The 18,018-nt window shown below is 41.7% G+C and overlaps 1 protein-coding gene across 1 annotated transcript; it reads right to left on the bottom strand.

Moving 5' to 3' along the window:
- Window positions 1-15,666: 15,666 nt before the first annotated feature.
- On the bottom strand, window positions 15,667-16,779 carry LOC109147804 (protein FAR1-RELATED SEQUENCE 5-like). The gene has a single exon (XM_019295460.1). The coding sequence runs from the start codon at window positions 16,777-16,779 to the stop codon at window positions 15,667-15,669; it is 1,113 nt and encodes a 370-aa protein (XP_019151005.1).
- Window positions 16,780-18,018: the final 1,239 nt, after the last annotated feature.

Raw genomic sequence — 18,018 nt, 5'->3', positions numbered from 1 at the left:
ACCTCCCCGGTCGATTCTTCCGATCGATCAACTCAAGTTGTCGCACTTGCTGATCGCCGGACGTCCACTATGTTGCAGCAAGCACATCACTATGTGTCTATTAAGCTGACGGCCACGAACTATCTGTTCTGGAGAGCGCAACTAGTCCCTTTTTTGAGAGGCCAGAACTTGTATGGCTTTGTGGATGGCACAAATGCCTGTCCACCAGAGTTTCTTGCCTCCTCGACGTCCACAGCATCTCCGACTGTCAATCCACTTCACGCCGACTGGGTGCAACAAGATCAGTCGATCTTGAGTATGTTGATTTCGTCACTTGCCGAGGAGGTCCTTTACCTTGCAATCAGACAAACCACCTCTAGAGGAGTATGGGTCGCGACAGAAACTGCCCTGGGGCTACCTCTCGTTCCCGCACATTGAGTCTGTTGACGCAGCTACAGGGCCTTCACCAAGGCGACTCGTCGACATCCGAGTATCTAGGACGGGCGCAAATCCTCGTCGAGCAACTTGCACAAGCTGGGCATCCGATCGGCTTAGATGAACAAAATCTCCATGTTTTCCGGGGTTGCGGCCGGAATTCCGGTCGTTAGTGGCGTCGCTAACTACCAAGAGCCAACCGCGTACGATTCCAGAAGTTGCGGACCTCCTAAACACTCACCACTACCTCTTCCCGGAAGACGCCGTACCAGCTGCTCTCCCTCCGCCGACAGTCATGGTTGCCCAGCAAGTTTCATCGCATCCCAGAAACAGTCACGACGGCGGTCGTGGTTGTGGCCGGAACCATAGGGGTCAGCGGGGGAGAGGTCAACGCGGTCGAGGAGGCATCCGATGTCAAATATGCGACATTCCAGGCCATACGGCTCTGAGTGTGCTACCGAAGGTTTGAAGACTTCGGTGGCCAGCGCCTTCCTCCCGCACACTCTGGTGTCCATGCCGCATCCCAACCCTAAGTGCATGTCGCGTATCAACAGCAACAACACGATCTCACCACCGCTCCTTTTTCGAATATATGGCTGCCCGACACAGGGGCCAATGCCCATGCGACTCCAAATGTTGACGGCTTGGCAGGCGTGGAGTCATATATAGGAGGTGACACACTTCAAGTAGGGGATGGCTCAGGTTTGGATATACAAAACACAGGTTCTGTTTCTTTAAATTCACAGTCTCGGTTTTTGTTTCTAAAGCACGTATTACATGTTCCAAAACTACGTGCATCTCTTTTATCTGTCCAAAAGTTTACACGAGATAATGGCGTGTACTTTGAGTTTCACCCCGATTATTTTCTTGTGAAGGACCGTACCACCCAGCAAACTCTGCTTAGGGGTCCTAGCACGAGTGGGATGTACACATTGACTCTACCAAAACCAGTTGCCTACTTGTCAGCTAAAGCGTCTCCAAAAATATGGCCTGAACGCCTCGGTCACCCACATTCCCGTGTCTTACGACAGGTTTTGTCTACCTGTCCAGTTGAAGGATCGTTTAATTTTTAAAATAATTTATGTACAGCGTGTCAGATGGGCAAGTATGCGCGCTTCCCGTTGTCACGAATTGAAAAATCAAGTCATTTTGTTCTAGATTTAGTTTTTTCCGATATTTGGGGACCTGCTCCCGTACCATCAATTGATGGTCATAAATATTTTGTGCTGTTCGTCGATGACTTCTCTAGGTTTATGTGGATTTATCCTATGAAACTAAAATATGATATTTACCACATATTTAATAGGTTTCGTACATTAGTCGAGAAACAATTTTCCCGTCCTATAAAAACTATTCAATCAGATATGGGGGGTGAGTATCTTAAGTTAAGCTCGGTTTTTTCCACCGCAGGAATACTACATAGAAAATCCTGTCCTCACACACACGAACAAAATGGTCGTGTGGAGCGCCGAAATCGGCATGTAGTCGAAACAGGTCTAGCTTTATTAGCCCATGGTCAAGTTCCCCAAAAATACTAGTACTATGCTTTTGAGTCGGCGGTTCACCTAATAAACCGTATGCCATCTCATGTTTCTAATAATACAAGCCCATATTATCAAGTTTATCGCCAACATCCTAACTATACAATGCTACGCGTGTTTGGGTGTGAATGCTTTCCCTATTTACGCCCTTACAACGCCCATAAGATGGACTATCGCTCCACAACATGTGTATTCCTTGGATACCCGGATTCTTTTTATGGCTACAGGTGTTTGGACAGGAATTTTGGCCGTGTCTACATTGCACGCCATGTTCGCTTCAACGAATCCGTGTCCCCGTTCTCAAAAGCAGTCGAAACACCAATCATTACACCGACAAGTGCACAACCATGAGCATGTGCCCAAATTCGGCAGCAACCGCCTCAAGCTCTTACCCAAGATTTGAGGCCGACTCCCAGTAGTCAACAACATGTCCCCATGTTGCCTACATCATCTTCCACAGCAGCTGCGGCATCATCCTCATACCAGCCGTCGACCTCTACCACCACTACAACTAGACGGCGGCGCCAACAGCCAACGGTTCGCACACATGTGATGCGCCTGCGCACAACTACTGACGCTCAACGACGGAGTCCAACAGCGTTAATTGCTTCAGTTGATGATGACGAGCCCACTTGCCATTCACAAGCAGTCAAAGAACCACATTGGTGTGAAGCCATGAATGTGGAGTTCAACGTGTTATTGTGCAATCAAACCTGGAACCTTGTCCCACCCCGTCCGGGAATGAACATAATAGGGTGTAAGTGGGTGTTCCGCATCAAAAGAAAGTCTGATGGCGCTATTGAACGTTATAAAGCCCGTTTGGTAGCCAAGGGGTTCAATCAGATTCCAGGTCAAGACTACGTTGAAACATACAGCCCGGTGGTCAAACCGACGACCATTCGGCTTCTGTTGTCTTATGCCGTTTCTAACAAGTGGGTGATGCGTCAACTAGACATACACAACGCTTTCTTGAATGGGCACGTCAGTGAAGAGATCTATATGCGGCAACCTCTGGGTTATGTTAACCCGAACTGTCCAAATCATGTATGTACCGGTCGTTGTACGGTCTCAAGCAGGCCTCACGGGCTTGGTTCACGAGACTCCATGAGTTCTTCGTCCAAATTGGGTTTTGTCCCTCCAAGACAGACGTATCTTTATTTATTTATGGCTCGGGAAATGTCTGTGCCTATTTACTTGTATTTGTAGACGATATCTTGCTCTTGGGCAATGACCCGGTCATGATTCAGGACATTCTTTCAAAGCTCGCTGCGGCATTCAAGATTCGTGATCTTGGAAAGCCGAGGTTTTTTTTGGGTATTGAAGCCGTTGAGGTGGCTGACTCTTTAGTACTGTCACAGAAGAGGTATATGACTGAACTTCTTCGAAAAGCAGGGATGGATTCATGCAAGCCGCTAGCTACACCCATTGCTGTGAACACTCAACTTGACTCGGGTGAATCAGACGCACTTGACGATCCAACACCATATAGTCAACTAGTTGGGTTGTTGATGTACCTATTAATCACACGACCGGACTTAGCTTTTGCCGTAAACAGACTGTGTCAATTCATGCACGCCCCGACACACGACCACTGGATGGCACTCAAACGAGTCCTGAGATACGTTAAAGGTACGTTAGATCTTGGGCTTCGCATTGCTCCCTCGACTACTCCGGTACTGCATGGCTTCTCTGACTCGGACTGGGCTGGTTGCACCATTGACAGACGGTCAACAGGTGGCTATGCGGTCTTTTTGGGTCCCAATTTGCTCTCCGGGTCTCCAGGAAATAACGCACAGTAGCGCGGTCCTCAACCGAGGCTGAGTATAAAGCTCTCGCCGACGTCGCCGCCGAGGTCACATGGGTCCAGTCTCTACTGCGTGAGCTCGGGTTACTCCCGTCAACTGTCACGGTGTTGTGGTGTGATAACCTGGGGGCCACCTACTTGTGTTCTAATATGGTGTTCCACGCCAGGACAAAGCATGTCGAATTGGACTATCATTTCGTACGAGACAAGGTTGCGACTGGAGCTCTCAAAGTTAACTTTGTCTCAACTCATGATCAACTAGCAAATGTGTTTACTAAACCGCTCTCCGCTACTCGTTTTAATGATCTTCGTTACAAGCTTGGCGTCGTTCCTTGCCCCCCGCTAGCTTGAGGGGGAGTATTGGAACAGTTATGATGTATCACTTTGTTAGTATACTGTTATAGTCTTTAGCATATTGTTAGAGTCCTTAGCGTAGACTTTTCTGTTCCACCTATTGTGGTGCTGAACCTTATTATATAAGCTTATGTAATCTTCTCCAGTGAATACAGTTCTTCAGAAATATTATTTCATCATTATGAACATGACTAATGATGAATTTACTACATTAGGCCAAGATCCTACACGGCTACTGATTGCTGTAATTTGGGGCAAACAAATAATACCCGGAGTATTCGGGTTGTCGAACCACAGAGAGGTGGTGTACTAATCACTAGCTACTAGTTCACTCATATGAAACTAGTCCGAACAAAACTTGAAGGTTGATTGATTGCATAAAATAACAAGCAGAATAAAATAAGTAGCAAGGTTTTGTAGACAATAGAGCAAAATAGGATTCTTGGGATCACAATGTTTAATCACCTAGTGCCAATTAACGTTTGTAATATTTGGTTTGGAATTAAGATTTGTATGGGAATGCAAAGTGGAATCGAATTACTCCCGTAATCTCTATTCCTAGTGAATTTCCACTCCCATGGCTTAAACACCCAATAATATCAAAGATCAGCATTCAATTATTCCTAATTACTACCATCTCCCGATGAGCAATAATCTAGAATAAACTTCCCCTAATAAGTTCCCCTTTCCCAAGGACCAACCATTAGGTGCAATCGTGTGTGCCCTAATTTATGCCCCAACTCCCATTGGTGACACAAACATGACTGTGAAGCTAGTAATTTAGGCCTTTAACTACCAACAACAACAGATTAAAACAAGATTGCAACACAAATCATAAAACCAAACATAAATATATTAAGAAATTAACGAACTAGGCACATAGGTTCATAAACAAATTCACCCAAAAATCCCTAAGGAATTTAGCCGAGCATGGCTAAATTATACATAGAAAATATAAATAAGGGATTACAAATCATCAGAAGAGTACAAGAATTAACCAAGCGATTCTCCCAAATCTCCCTGGCTTCCTCCTTGCTTCCAAAGACGACTTGAGCCTCTCGATTTCTCTCTTTCTTGTCTACAAAGAACTCTCAAAATCTCTCGGTATCTTCTTAGGGTTGAGGAAGGAGGGATTTTATAGTGGGTACAAAGTTGAGATGAAATAGGAATCTTGTACAAAATTGGACTCAAATTATAATTCCTATTTAAATAAAGAATTGCCGTCCTTCACATTAATTTGGAAATTAATGTAGCTTAGCAAATTTTGACTTTGGAAATAGTGCCTAATGATTAGGAAATCATTGCCTCATGATTTAATGCTTTTGTTATGTAATGTTGCCACCCCTTTTCTTTCGCAATAACAGCGCCATCCTTTGTTTTCAGCGTCTTCGCTCGACGCGTCGAGCTGAGTCTCGACGCGTCGAGACCAGCAGGTCCCGATCACCAAACTTTCTAGAAATTTTCGACGCGTCGAGCTTTTGGCTCGACGCGTCGAGTACTCTGGGTCCCGAACTTGTCCAAAATTGCTCAAAACTCATCCTTGAACTTCCCTTGCTCATATCTTTGACCTAGAATGGTTCAAAAACACTAACAAACACCGTAAAACATTCAAAACAAGTGTGAACCATAATTAAATGATAATAGCAAGGAAAATATGTATTAAATAGACAAAATTAAAGAACTTAATCACTGTGATGATTCAAAATAACTATAATAACAAGCAAATATGTGATAACATCAGCTACACCAATTATTCATGTTCAACAATTTGAAATTTGAATTTTTATTGTGTTTAATTTTATTCTAAAAACTTGTATGGACTCCTTTAATTATGATTTTTGGATGTTATTTTATCATTTTATGAATGTTATGAATTGAATGTTTTTTAGTTTGTTTGATGAATCGAACTGTAGGTTTTATTTCTTTTTTTATAGAACTTATAACGTTAAATTTTAGTTTTTTAAATATATTAATAGAAATAGCGGGTTTAAACGGGTTTCGTGTCGACACGACTTGAAACCTGTTAACAGAACATGTCTATCGTGTCAACCCGTTTAACCCGTCAATAAATTGTGTTCGTGTTCGTGTTAAAAATTTGAACCCGTTAACCATAACGTGTCGTGTCCGTGTTTAGCCTTATCGTGTTAATGTCGTTATCGTGTCGACCCGTTAACGGACCCGTATACACAAATTGTCAGGTCTACTTATTAGTAAGGAAATAATGGGTAATATAATGAATACATTTTATGATAACAATAAAAGAAAATTATAATAATCTTTCTCTAATATAATTGCAGTTAGCAAAATAAATTGGAGAGCCAAGCTACAAAATTAAGGTCTATATTCAATTATAAGTAATTTCTTGCTTGTTATTTTTACTTCTCATATTCGTCCTTAATCAAAACAGACAAGTATATATTTAGCAAGAGTTTTGCTGTAAGAGTAGCGTATAGATGAAGACTTATGGAGGGAATTTAGAAAAATTTTATAAAATGATCAATATATCTTTTAATAATTTAGAAATTCAAAATAACATGTTAATATTAACAAAATTTATAATTAATGGATTGAAACTGTCACTTTTAACATAATTAAAGGAGAAAAATTGTATAGAATAATAATTCATGGATTAAATCTACAATTTATGTATAATTAATGGACTAAAATTATCATTTTACCATTGACATTTTAAGTAGTCATTTTGACATATTAATTTGGATAGGTATACTTTTAATTTGGATTAGATCGAAGTGTATTCTAATTCTCATAATTGAGAGAAAAAAATAAATTTGATATCAATCATTATATCCTGAACCATCGTCCATATTGCCCAGTTGTTATATTATAGACCACGGTGCATAATCGATTATGCACCGCGGCCCATATACGGCGCCGTTTTAAAGAAACGGCCCGCCGTTAGAGTTAACGGAGTCCGTTTGTTTGGTGTATTAAACACCAACTGACACTACAGTATATCCAAACCGACACTGCAGTTATATCAAAATGATACTGTAGTTATACTGAAATGAAACTGCAGTGTATATAAATTGAAACTGAATAACATTTCACATATTTGAGTGTATATTGTACAAAGAAGCTGTAATTATATCAAAATGATCATGTAGTTGTGTTTTAATAAAACTATAGTGTATATAAAATAAAATTAAATAACATTTTCACATATTTGAGTCTATAAATATCGAATGAAACTATAGTTATATCAATATGAAACTGTAGTTGTGTTCAACTGAAACTGCAGTGTATACAAAATGACACTGAATAGCAGAGTTACTTTTTGCAAAAGGGTGCGAAACGACGGAAATAAACACTGTTAATTTTCATTTAAAAAAAAAAAGACGCGCGGTGCATAATCGATTATGCACCGCGGTGCATAATATAATTTGCCCATATTGCCTGATTAACCACTGACATAATTATTTTTAATATAGTGTATGTATGTTAATTTTCACTCTACTACAGTTCATTGTTATATATTACTTAAAAATAAACATTCCGCTACACACTAAATTCGTACCATACAAATTAGACAGAAAAATTAGACTTTATAAAGACTTTTAAATAGCTTTTGTGAGTTTTGTCTCACCTTTAATTTGTAAAGCATGTATGTGAGTCTGCACTAGTAGCCTAGAGAGGAGGCTCAAATATTATACATACTTTGAATTGTTTGTAAGAGTTTTATTACATGTACTTTTAAATCTTACTTTCTCAATTTTACTTCCTGATGTGATAAGTTTAATTTTTTTTTAATTTTTTTTTTTTAATTTTTTTACGTGGATCTCAATACAAAGTATCTACATCAAAATTTTATGTATGGAGTAAAAGTTGAGACTATAAAATAGGATACACATAGTATTTTCCTTGTATTATACCGTGACTAGAATTTTTGGGAATATAAATTCAGTGTATGAAGATCCAAGCAATCTATACTAACACCCCAAACCCACTGTCATGTAAACATAAAACATCCAACTACTCCGTATGTAACAAATTGAGTATACCCAAGGTTCTACTGTTGAACACAGGATTTAAGGTTGCTTTATTCCCAAAGTCAAGGATTGAATCCTTGATCTTTGGTTAAGGATGAATGAGTCCCTTTCACTCAACCACACTCTCCAAGTTCTTTTTTTTTTTTTTTTTTTTTTTTTTTTAAGCTTACTTTAATATGTTTTTATATATAGAAAGGATATATTCTTACATGTTTCTATTTGCAGTTTCAATGAAAAAAGTGAAGGCCCTCTTTCAACTTTTCGGGAAAGTAAAATTAATGGCACTTCTATATCCTTACATGTTTCTATTTGCAGTTTCAATGAAAGAAGTGATGGCCCTCTTTCAACTTTTCGGGAAAGTAAAATTAATGGCACTTCTATATCCTTACATGTTTCTATTTGCAGTTTCAATGAAAGAAGTGAAGGCCCTCTTTCAACTTTTTGGAAAAGTAAAATTAATGGCACTTCTATAAAAGATGATAGGAATAAAGGTTAAATAGAATATCGAACTACACACGAAAATATAATTAGGTCATTTAACTAAAAAAAATGCAATTGGGTCCCTAAAGAACACAAAATAATGCAATTGAATCCAAAGTGACATGTTTTACTTGTTAAATTGTTGACGTGGAGGTTATAATATAAAAAACTAGACGTGGCAATTCGTGTATACGAGTCCGTTAATGGGTCGACACGATAAGGTTAAACACGGACACGACACGTTATGGTTAACGGGTTCAAAATTTTAACACGAACACGAACACAATTTGTTAACGGGTTGACACGATAGACACGTTTTGTTTACAGGTTTCAAGTCGTGTCGACATGATATGACACGAAACCCGTTTAAACCCGCTATTTCTATTAATATATATTTAAAAAACTAAAATTTAAAGTTAAGTTCTATAAAAAAAAAAAAAAAAAACCTACTGTTCAATCCATCAAACAAACTAAAAAAATATTTAATCTATAACATTCATGATAAAATAACATTCAAAAATCATAATTAAAGGAGTCCATACTAGTTTTTAGAATCAAATTGAACACAATAAAAATTCAAATTTCAATTGTTGAATGGTGTAGGATCTTGGCCTAATGTAGTAAATTCATCCTTAGTCATGTTCATAATATCTTTTGTAATCTCATTCATGACAATGGTTCTTACCTAAATGATAATGGTTCTTAGCGGGTTATAAACAGATTTGGTAAACGCATTTGTGTTAACGGGTTAACACGATAATATTAACTGGTTAAACGGGTTCTTAATAGGTTTAACGGGTTGACCCGTTAAGGCACGAAACATAACGGGTCAACCTATTAACGACTCGGGACACGTTAAGGCTAAATACTAACCCGTTATTTTCGTGTCCGATTTCGTGTCGTGTTAACGGGTCGTGTCCATAATTGCCAGGTCTATTAAAAATAATAAATTTTTATTTTATTAAAAAATTTCAAAACAAAATTATTTTTTTAAAAAAAATTCGCCTCCAGGCTGCCGGAGACCCAGTCTTCGTCTCTGGCAGCCTGGAGACGAAGAGGGTCGGACCTCTTCGTCTTCGGCGTGGAGATGAAGAGGTCCTTCGTCTCCGGCGTGGAGACGAAGACGTCCCTTTGTCTCCATGCCAGAGACGAAGAGACTTCCCTTCGGCTCCATGCTGGAGACGAAGAAAGACGTCTTCGTCTCTGGCCTGGAGACGAAGAGGTCCTTTGACTCCAACCTCTTTGTCTCCGGCGTGGAGACGAAGACGTCCCTTCGTCTCCATGCCGGAGACGAAGAGATGTCTTCGTCTCTGGCCTGGAGATGAAGAGGTCCTTCAGTTTCATGCCAGAGACGAAGAGGTGCTGGAGACGAAGATACCCTCTTCGTCTCCGGCAGCCTGGAGGCGGAACCCTTTATTTTTTATATATAATAATTTTGTTATTTAAAATTATTTAATAAAATAAAAAGTTATTATTTTAATATTATAACCTCCACGTCAGCAATTTAACAAGTAAAATAGGTCATTTTAGATTCAATTGCATCATTTTGTGTTGTTCAAGGACCCAATTGCATGTTTTTTTTTTTTTTTTAGTTCAATGACCTAATTGCATTTTCGTGTGTAGTTAGATGATCTATTTGACCCTTATTCCAAAGATGATATGATCTCTACTGGCTTCTGGCTTCTGCTTCATCAGCAAAAGTAGAATATAGATTTTGGTTCCTGTGAGGTCAGGTCTTCCAGTGCGGCATACACCATTAGATATGCATAAATCCACCATACAGTGTTCGAAAATACACCAGAATGAAATGCCAAAAAATGCACCCCACCAAAAAAAAAAAAAAAAAAAATACACCACACATAATGGTGTATTTACGAACACTGTGTGGTGCATTTATGCATACCTAATGGTGTATGCCGCACTGACTGCATGTGAAGACCTGACCTCACAGGAGCCTGACTATATATATATATATATATATATATATATATATATATATATATATATATATATATATATATATATAATTATATATATATATATATATATATATATATATAGAATTATATTCAGGTGAAAACCCATCTTAAAATATAAACATGAGGATTAATTTGGTGCGTTGGATGATGCGATTGGATGGCTCTGATTTGGGCGGGCGGTTTTGGTTAATTTATTGAGTTTTTATGTTAAGAGGGGTACATTTGGTATTTTCTTAGTATGAGTCCTAGTCAGAGGTTGTATTCTTCTATTCTTTCGCTCAAACGCACGCGCACTTTCGTTGGACTCTTCTATTCTGTCGCTCTTCGCTGGGTTTGCTTCAGGTGTGTGTGTGACGAGATTAGCACACTCGCGTTGGCTTGCATCTGGTCTCAGGCGCACATTGGGTTGTTCGTTCCACGTTGCTATGGTTGTCGGTGGGTACCGCGGCAGGCTGAAGAGGGGGGGACCACCGGAGACAGGGGGAGGTTAGTTTCGTTTTTTTTTTTTCTTTGCTTTATGCTATCTTTTTCGCTCAATTTTTTGGGGCTTTTGTTGCTTGGTGGCCGGTAGGTCGGGGGGTGTGATCGGGGGTTGTCGGGGCTGCCGTTTTTTGGCCGAATTTTGTAGCTAGGGTTTTTTTTTTTTTGGTCGTTTGGGGTTGTGGCGGGTTGGGTTGGGGGTGCGGGCTCCCATGCACCGTCGGAAGGCACGTTGGCGGTGCACGACGGTGTTGTAGGGCAAGGATTAGGGGGTTTGGAGTGGGTTTTTTGTCTGTGTGGTCCGGGGGGGCTGCTTGTGGCAGTGGGGGGTTGGCGGTGGTGCTGGGTTCTGGTTCCGGTGTTCCGGTTGGGGGGGGAGGGGGGGGGGCTGGCTGGGTTCGTGGGGTTGGCGGGGGTGGGGTGGGGTGGGACTGGTTCCGGTTTTGTTTGTTTGTTTGTTTGTTTTTTTTTTTTTTTTTTTTTTTTTTTTCTTTTAAATTAGTATATGTATTTGTTCATGACATGCCGATTAGTATTGTTGTTTTTGTTGGCATTAGAAACAACTAGAATTGTTTTGGTTTGAATTGTCCAGTGAAATTATTTTGTTGGCTAATAATTACACTATCATGTGCTAGATGGGGCATGTTGCTTTGTGTTTTTTGTTTTTTTGTTTTTTTTTTTGTATGTAATAATAATAACAGCAATAATAATTGTAGTTTATTTCCAGGTTTCATTCATCTTAAATTGTGGTATGTTAGTGTTGTAAATGTGTATTTGAACTGTGCAGGGGTTGGCATAGTTGTGTGCGTTCTAGTGTTGGTTAGGTGTCTAGGTGGTTTTTTTTTTTTTTTACCTGTTTAGGTGTGCAGGGGTTGGCATAATTGTGTCTGGTTAGCTGTCTAGTGAATATTGCGAGTCTTCTTTTATGCAGGTAAGAAAGTTAAGGGGGTGCGGCCTGTTCTACGAGTGGGTGAGGGGGGTGCAAGCGATGATGACTTCGTTTCCCCACCTTTGGCTTTCTTGGCTAGGTTGGAGCAAGACCCGCTGTGGAATGCGCCTAAAGATTCTTCCGATGGTGGTGAGGGGCCTGTAGAAGAGGATGGTGAATTTCCGACTGTTAAGTTTCGGGGGCAGTCTGGTGTGCTTGTTGATGCGCTTCAGGATTTGTCTGCGCGACAGAAAGAGGATATTAGGGGGTTAGGGTTTGGCCATTTGTTGGATTTCAAGGTGTCCGAGTGTCCGCCTAGCCTTGTGCATTGGCTCCTATCTAACTTTGATGGGCAGTCAAGGACGTTTGATTTGGGTGGTGGCAGAGTCCTTCCTGTTTATGAGCACGACGTTGAATTGGTGTTGGGGTTTCCACGTGGCGAGTCCGAGATGGTGAAGCGTGAGAGGCAGCAGATTAGTAACCTGTTGAGACATTGGAGGGGGCTGTTTGGGAAGGTGCGGTATACGGTGTCGCTGTCCATGGTTACAGACAAGGTTATTGCAGAGGTTGATGGTGGTGACTGGTTTAAGAGGCACTTTTGTATGTTGGTGCTATCTGTTGGAAAAAATAGCTTAAAATGGCATGTTAAATGGCTATTTTGTGGTACAATTATCAGTGGGGTCCACTTCCGATTTGGGTCGGGTTAAAGTGGATTCGGATTCTTCGTAGTGAGACGAAGAGATCGATATATTGTACGCTCAAAACGGATAATGGGTGAATGAGATATTGATTCTCAAAGTAGACCCATTTGAGTTGGAAAATGAAGGGAAAAAGTGAGATTTTGTCCCACATTGCTTTGGAATGAAGATTCCCCCCCCCCCCCCCCCCCCCTATATACAAGAGCTCTTTTGAAGCTTGTAGAATTGTATAGCATAGAGGCTCTCTCGCGCGCGGGGGGGGGGGGGGGGGGGGGGGTGCAAATCAAATTCCAACTAGCAGAGATTGAAGAAGGTTTGACACATGCCCGAGCTCGTGTGCGTCGGCACCTGCGGGCACGAATGTCGTCCGGAAATTGGCTGGCCTTGCGGGCTAAGTTATGCCATACTCCGGAACAATTTTCCAACACAATGCCACTAGGTTGGCCGAAACTGGAGCAGTTTCGGCCAAACTGCCATCCAAGTTTCGGCCATGGGCCGAAACTGTGGTCTCGGCCAAAGGAGGCCGAGACGAGACAAGGCACCAAGGCCGAAACTTCCAGTTTCGGCCTTCACGAACCTGTACTGCTTTCTGTGACCGTTGGGTTCAATTCTTACTGTTACGGAATTAATTCTTGAATTAATTCCAATCTTTATTTTTGAATTGAAACCCATGGTAAATGTTGCTGTTACAAGGCGTAGTGGGGGGTGCCTTAAAGTGCCTCATTAAAAGCTATTGGCTCCTTCACCCCTATATAAGAGAGGTAGTGAGAAGCAGATTTCAAGAACACTACAGCACTATCACAATACACGAATCATTATTTTCCAGTCTCAAAATTCTGCTTCTACTCCCTTTCTTTGCCTACTGTGTTCATAGCTTGCCTTGCTCGCCGGATTCCTTGTTTGAGTGCTCAAACATTGAATCACATAGCAAGTTTTATCCTGGGAAGCCTAGGCCACAACGCTCCTAGCATCTTTGGGAGGTGGCAAATAAGGTTTTAAGGAAAGAGTGCTCACTCGACTCTTGCAAAAACCCAACACCAAACACTAGCCACTTTTCTTCATCTTTTCTTCCCTTCTTTCCAGAAAATAATAGTCAATTTTATTTGATTATTATTTGTTTTCCTACCAACGGTTCTTACACTATCTACGCTGGTTTGTTGTATGAGCAATGGCTATGCAAATCAAATGTATTTTGATTGCTTTGAGGATGTTTCTCGGATCCACGAGTTAAATTGGTGCAAGCTGGTGCTAGATTCTTTGGTGGAAACTCAGGATGCTTGGATTTCTGGTCGTCATAAATGCTTCGTGGGCCCGGCGGAGTTTGTTGCGGTATGATAGTATTTGTTATTTTGTGTCTTTTTACTGTTTCATTGTGGTATTCCCTTATTGTGTTGTGTTTTGTTTCAGCTCTTCTATGTGGACCGTGTGTTGGTGTTTGAGCGGTCTGTCCCCCGGGTTGTGCCGTCTTTGCGTGGGTGGACATCTGATTTGCTGTTTGCTAGGGAGTCTGCGGAGATGAGTGGTGGTGGTTTTGGTCGTGGGGAGATTGAGGCTACTGGGGTGGGCTTGAATGCTGAAGTGGATTTTCTTGATCATGGGCCTAAGGTAGAAGTGCACACCATTTTGTCTTGCTTGCACACCAAATTTTTTTATCTTCGTATTCGTGCTTTTATTGGTTTAGCACTGCATGATGTGTATGTAGGGTTGCATATGGTTTTGTAATCTTGTTTTTTTTTTTTTTTTTGGCGGTTGGGTATTTTGCGTGCGCACTATTGGACTTGTGTGTGGGTTGTGTATAGTGTTTGACTAGAGTGTGAATACTGTTTTCATGTTAATGAATGTGGTGTCTTTTTGTTTCGTTTGCCTAGACGTTTGAATGTGTGGTTGGTGAGGCTGTTGGTGGTTTTGCAAGTTCGGTTGATAGCTTGGTTCAGTTTTTCAAGATGGCACGTGGTAGCCGTGCGGATGGGGAGGTCTGTCGTCGCTTGTATGGTCCTATGCAGTGTCGGGTGCGAGAGTTGGAGGCTGCTTTCCGGCAAATTTCTGACGGGTTTGGCGTGGATGATATGCTGTCTTTTAGCCTTGGCCTAACTCAGGATTTTGCAGCGGCGGGTGCTGGGGGTCGAGCTGCTGATGTGCTAAACCGGCGTGACTCTGGTAATCTTATGGATTCGGTAAGCTTGGTGGTGATGTGTGCTGGGTTGGCGGCCGCGGCGAAGGAGGCTGGACTGACCTGGACTGTTAGGGGTGATGGTGGTGGGGGGGCAGGAGTGGGTGGTTGCCCTATGCCGCAGTCTCCAGAGACTACTACTGTAGATGAGGTTTGTTCTTTAACTTTTTTTTTTCCTGGCAGTGATTAATATTGGTTGTCGTTATTGTGTGCAAGTATGTATTTGCTCTCGTGCTTGGCAGTGTTCTAGTGATGAGGGCGGTGATAATGTTGATGGGGGTGGTGGTGATGCTGTCGGCTCAGATGTTCCGGAGTTTACTACACCGACTGAGGTTTGTCTTGTTTATATCTATGTAGAAATAGTGTTTCACATATTTAGAGGGTGTGCTAGCGGACTGCGATACATGTGCGTGCCTGTATTTGGTATTTCTGGTGTTCAATGTAGTGTGCTGGGTGCGTGCTCACAGTTTGCTAAGTGTTGTTTGGCCTATTTTTTTATTCTGCAGGAGCGTGGTGGGGCTGGTGGTTCCCGCGACCCTCTTTTGTCGGGGGGGGGGGGGGGGCTGGGTGTGCGGCCCCGATTAAAGCTGTTCGTCCGTCTAAGTACCGTGCGTCTGATATTCCTGTGGTTGGCACTCGCTTTCAGTATCAGCCTTTCGGTGTCAGTGAGTGTGTTACATTCAAAATAAAATGTTCATTTCGCCTTCAGTTCATTTTTTCCTACTAAATAAAATGTTTGCTTCATATGAGTAATTAAATACGGTTCATAATTGTAAACATAATAACATTCAAAAGTCTTTCAAACATTCGCTTATGCAAGTTTATCTGGACAGGTGCGGCTGTTGTGGCCCGGGAGGTCGCATATGTTGCATGTCCGTTCCTTTTTCTTTTGGTTCTTCGTTGTGGCTATTTCTTTGCTGTTTTTGAGTCTCTTTCCACTCCCTTTGTTTTTTGCAACCTGGGGGGGGGGGGTTATTTGTATGTCGCTTGGTCTGCTTGGTCCAACTAGTCTCTCAAACACGGATTCGGTGTGCGCTCCCTCTTGTGTTTGGTGTGCCTCCTTTTGTAGATCTTTTTTCAGTTGTTGCAATGTTGCCAACATTTGGTCCATCTTGTCAGGCCAACCATTCGCTAATCCCATGCAGTTGTAGAATTCATTCCATAGTTGATTTGCAACTTTTGTTGTTTCATTCGTCTTGGTAATATTTGTTTTTCTTGCCCATGGGACATGGTATAATGGGTGTGCACACGCGTTTCGTGTCCATCGTGGAACAATATACTTTTCTGGGATTAACTCATACCCGTTTTTCTTCATCACCAACATCACATGTCTGCATAGTATACCAACACGGTTGAACTTTTTGCACGCACACTCTATTTCCCTTGCTTGTGGAGTTTCAGTTACTTCATACATTTTTCCATTTGTGTCCTTAATTGTGTATTTCCATATATCCCCTATGTTGTGTTTGTCGATGATGTCACATGTGAAACTGGCTTCCCATACCTCTTCTTGGAATTCGTAGAATATGTTTATAGTGTACACTGTAGTAGCGTGCTTTTCAATACTCAAAGGGGTTTTGGTTTCAGGGTACGAACCTTCATTTTCTGCGATTAGTCTTGCCTGCTTGTGTATTTGTTCTCCGATGGCGCTGTTGTATTGTGCTATGAATTCTACTAGGCTGCAGTGGTGGTTTGTGAATTTACCGAAATAGCTGTTTTCTGATTCTGATCTTGATGTTGTCCGGAGTAGTCCCGCCATTAATATGTCATTGAAGTATGCTGGTATCCATGATGCACGCGCCTCGTAAAGCTGGGTAAACCACCTATGGTCTTTAAGGTTGTATTCTTGCATTATTGTTTCCCATTTTCTCTCGAATTCATCTGTGGTCAGTGTGTCATCCCATACGGTACTATTCAATGCCATTTTGAAGTCCGGGTTGTGCCACAAGGCAACCCCTACCTTTTCCCCACTTTTGTCATAATGTGCCACATACAGAATCTATGCCTTGTTGTTGGCATAGTTTGTGGTACAACTATCTTTAGTGCAGGGTCTTGGTCAGTTGTAGTACATCTTGGCGTGTATTCCATTCCAGTGTTGAACTTAGTTAGTAGCCACTCATATGACTCTACGTCTTCTTTCGCAATTAGGCCTGCCCCAAATGTTATGCATCTCTTGTGGTTATCCACGCCCGTGAAGGGGATGAAGACTAACTTGTACCTGCAGTGTAAGCATGGGTGGTGTTAGTGGTGTGATCGGCGTGTTAGTTATTTTCTGTCCCTACAGTATTCTGTGCGCACACCTGTATTTCTATGCGTGCACACACAGTAGCTATTGTATTCAATCTATACTGAAATTTACCTGTTTGTGCTGTATGTAGCGTCGAATGACATGACATCGCCTAAGCATGCATAATTCCTTCGGGATTGTGCGTCTGCCCAGAATAATCTGGTTAATTGAGCGTCTTCGTCTATGTCAAAATCGAAATAGAAGTCTGGGTTGTCCTCTTTTCTTTTGAACATGTCTTCTATCACCATTTGGGCGTCTGCCTCAGCTATATAGGCCAATAGGTCTCGCCTAAAATTGCAGAACTCAATGCATGTTGCTCCTATATCTGTAAAGCTTCCAACCATCTCTTTGAATAGTCTGAACGCTTTTGTAGGGCCTATGTTTGCCTTTGCACAGTGAGCCAAAAAGGTTTTGTGGCCGATGTCAAGTTGCCTATTTATCTTTAAAAAAGGTTTGCCTGCGTCTGAGCATAGACAGTGTGTATGTCGCAACTCGATTGCATGGACTTTGTATCCGGCTGTTTTACGCTTTGTCAGTACCATACGCGCCTTACATCCTGTCCTGTTGGACGTTCTCCTCTGTCCCTTTCTTCCTTTTGTGGTATTTTGGGGTTCTTTTGTTTCGGCTTTGTATCCCTCCCGTGAGCACAACAAGTATTTGATTGACACTTCCCCCTTCCGATTTCTACTCTTTGTGCCGTGCCTAACATCAAATCCTGCCTCTTTAGCGTAGTCCACGTAGAAATCAATCCCTGTGTCTACTGTATCGAATTGTTGTCCTTCATACGGTGTCTTCTCGTTTTGTGTGGTGGGTCTCCAATATTTTGCACCATCTTCGTGTATTCCCATGGCACATTCTGTTGCACTGTGTCCGCGT

This window comes from Ipomoea nil, unplaced genomic scaffold (assembly GCF_001879475.1).
Source record: "Ipomoea nil cultivar Tokyo-kokei standard unplaced genomic scaffold, Asagao_1.1 scaffold2036, whole genome shotgun sequence".
Classification (NCBI taxonomy): domain Eukaryota; kingdom Viridiplantae; phylum Streptophyta; class Magnoliopsida; order Solanales; family Convolvulaceae; genus Ipomoea; species Ipomoea nil.
This window is presented reverse-complemented; position numbering and strand designations above follow the sequence as displayed.

What these genes read in the sequence shown, in the direction of transcription:
- LOC109147804 (XM_019295460.1), bottom strand. Translation starts at nt 16,779, where the DNA reads ATGGCATTGAATAGTACCGTATGGGATGACACACTGACCACAGATGAA.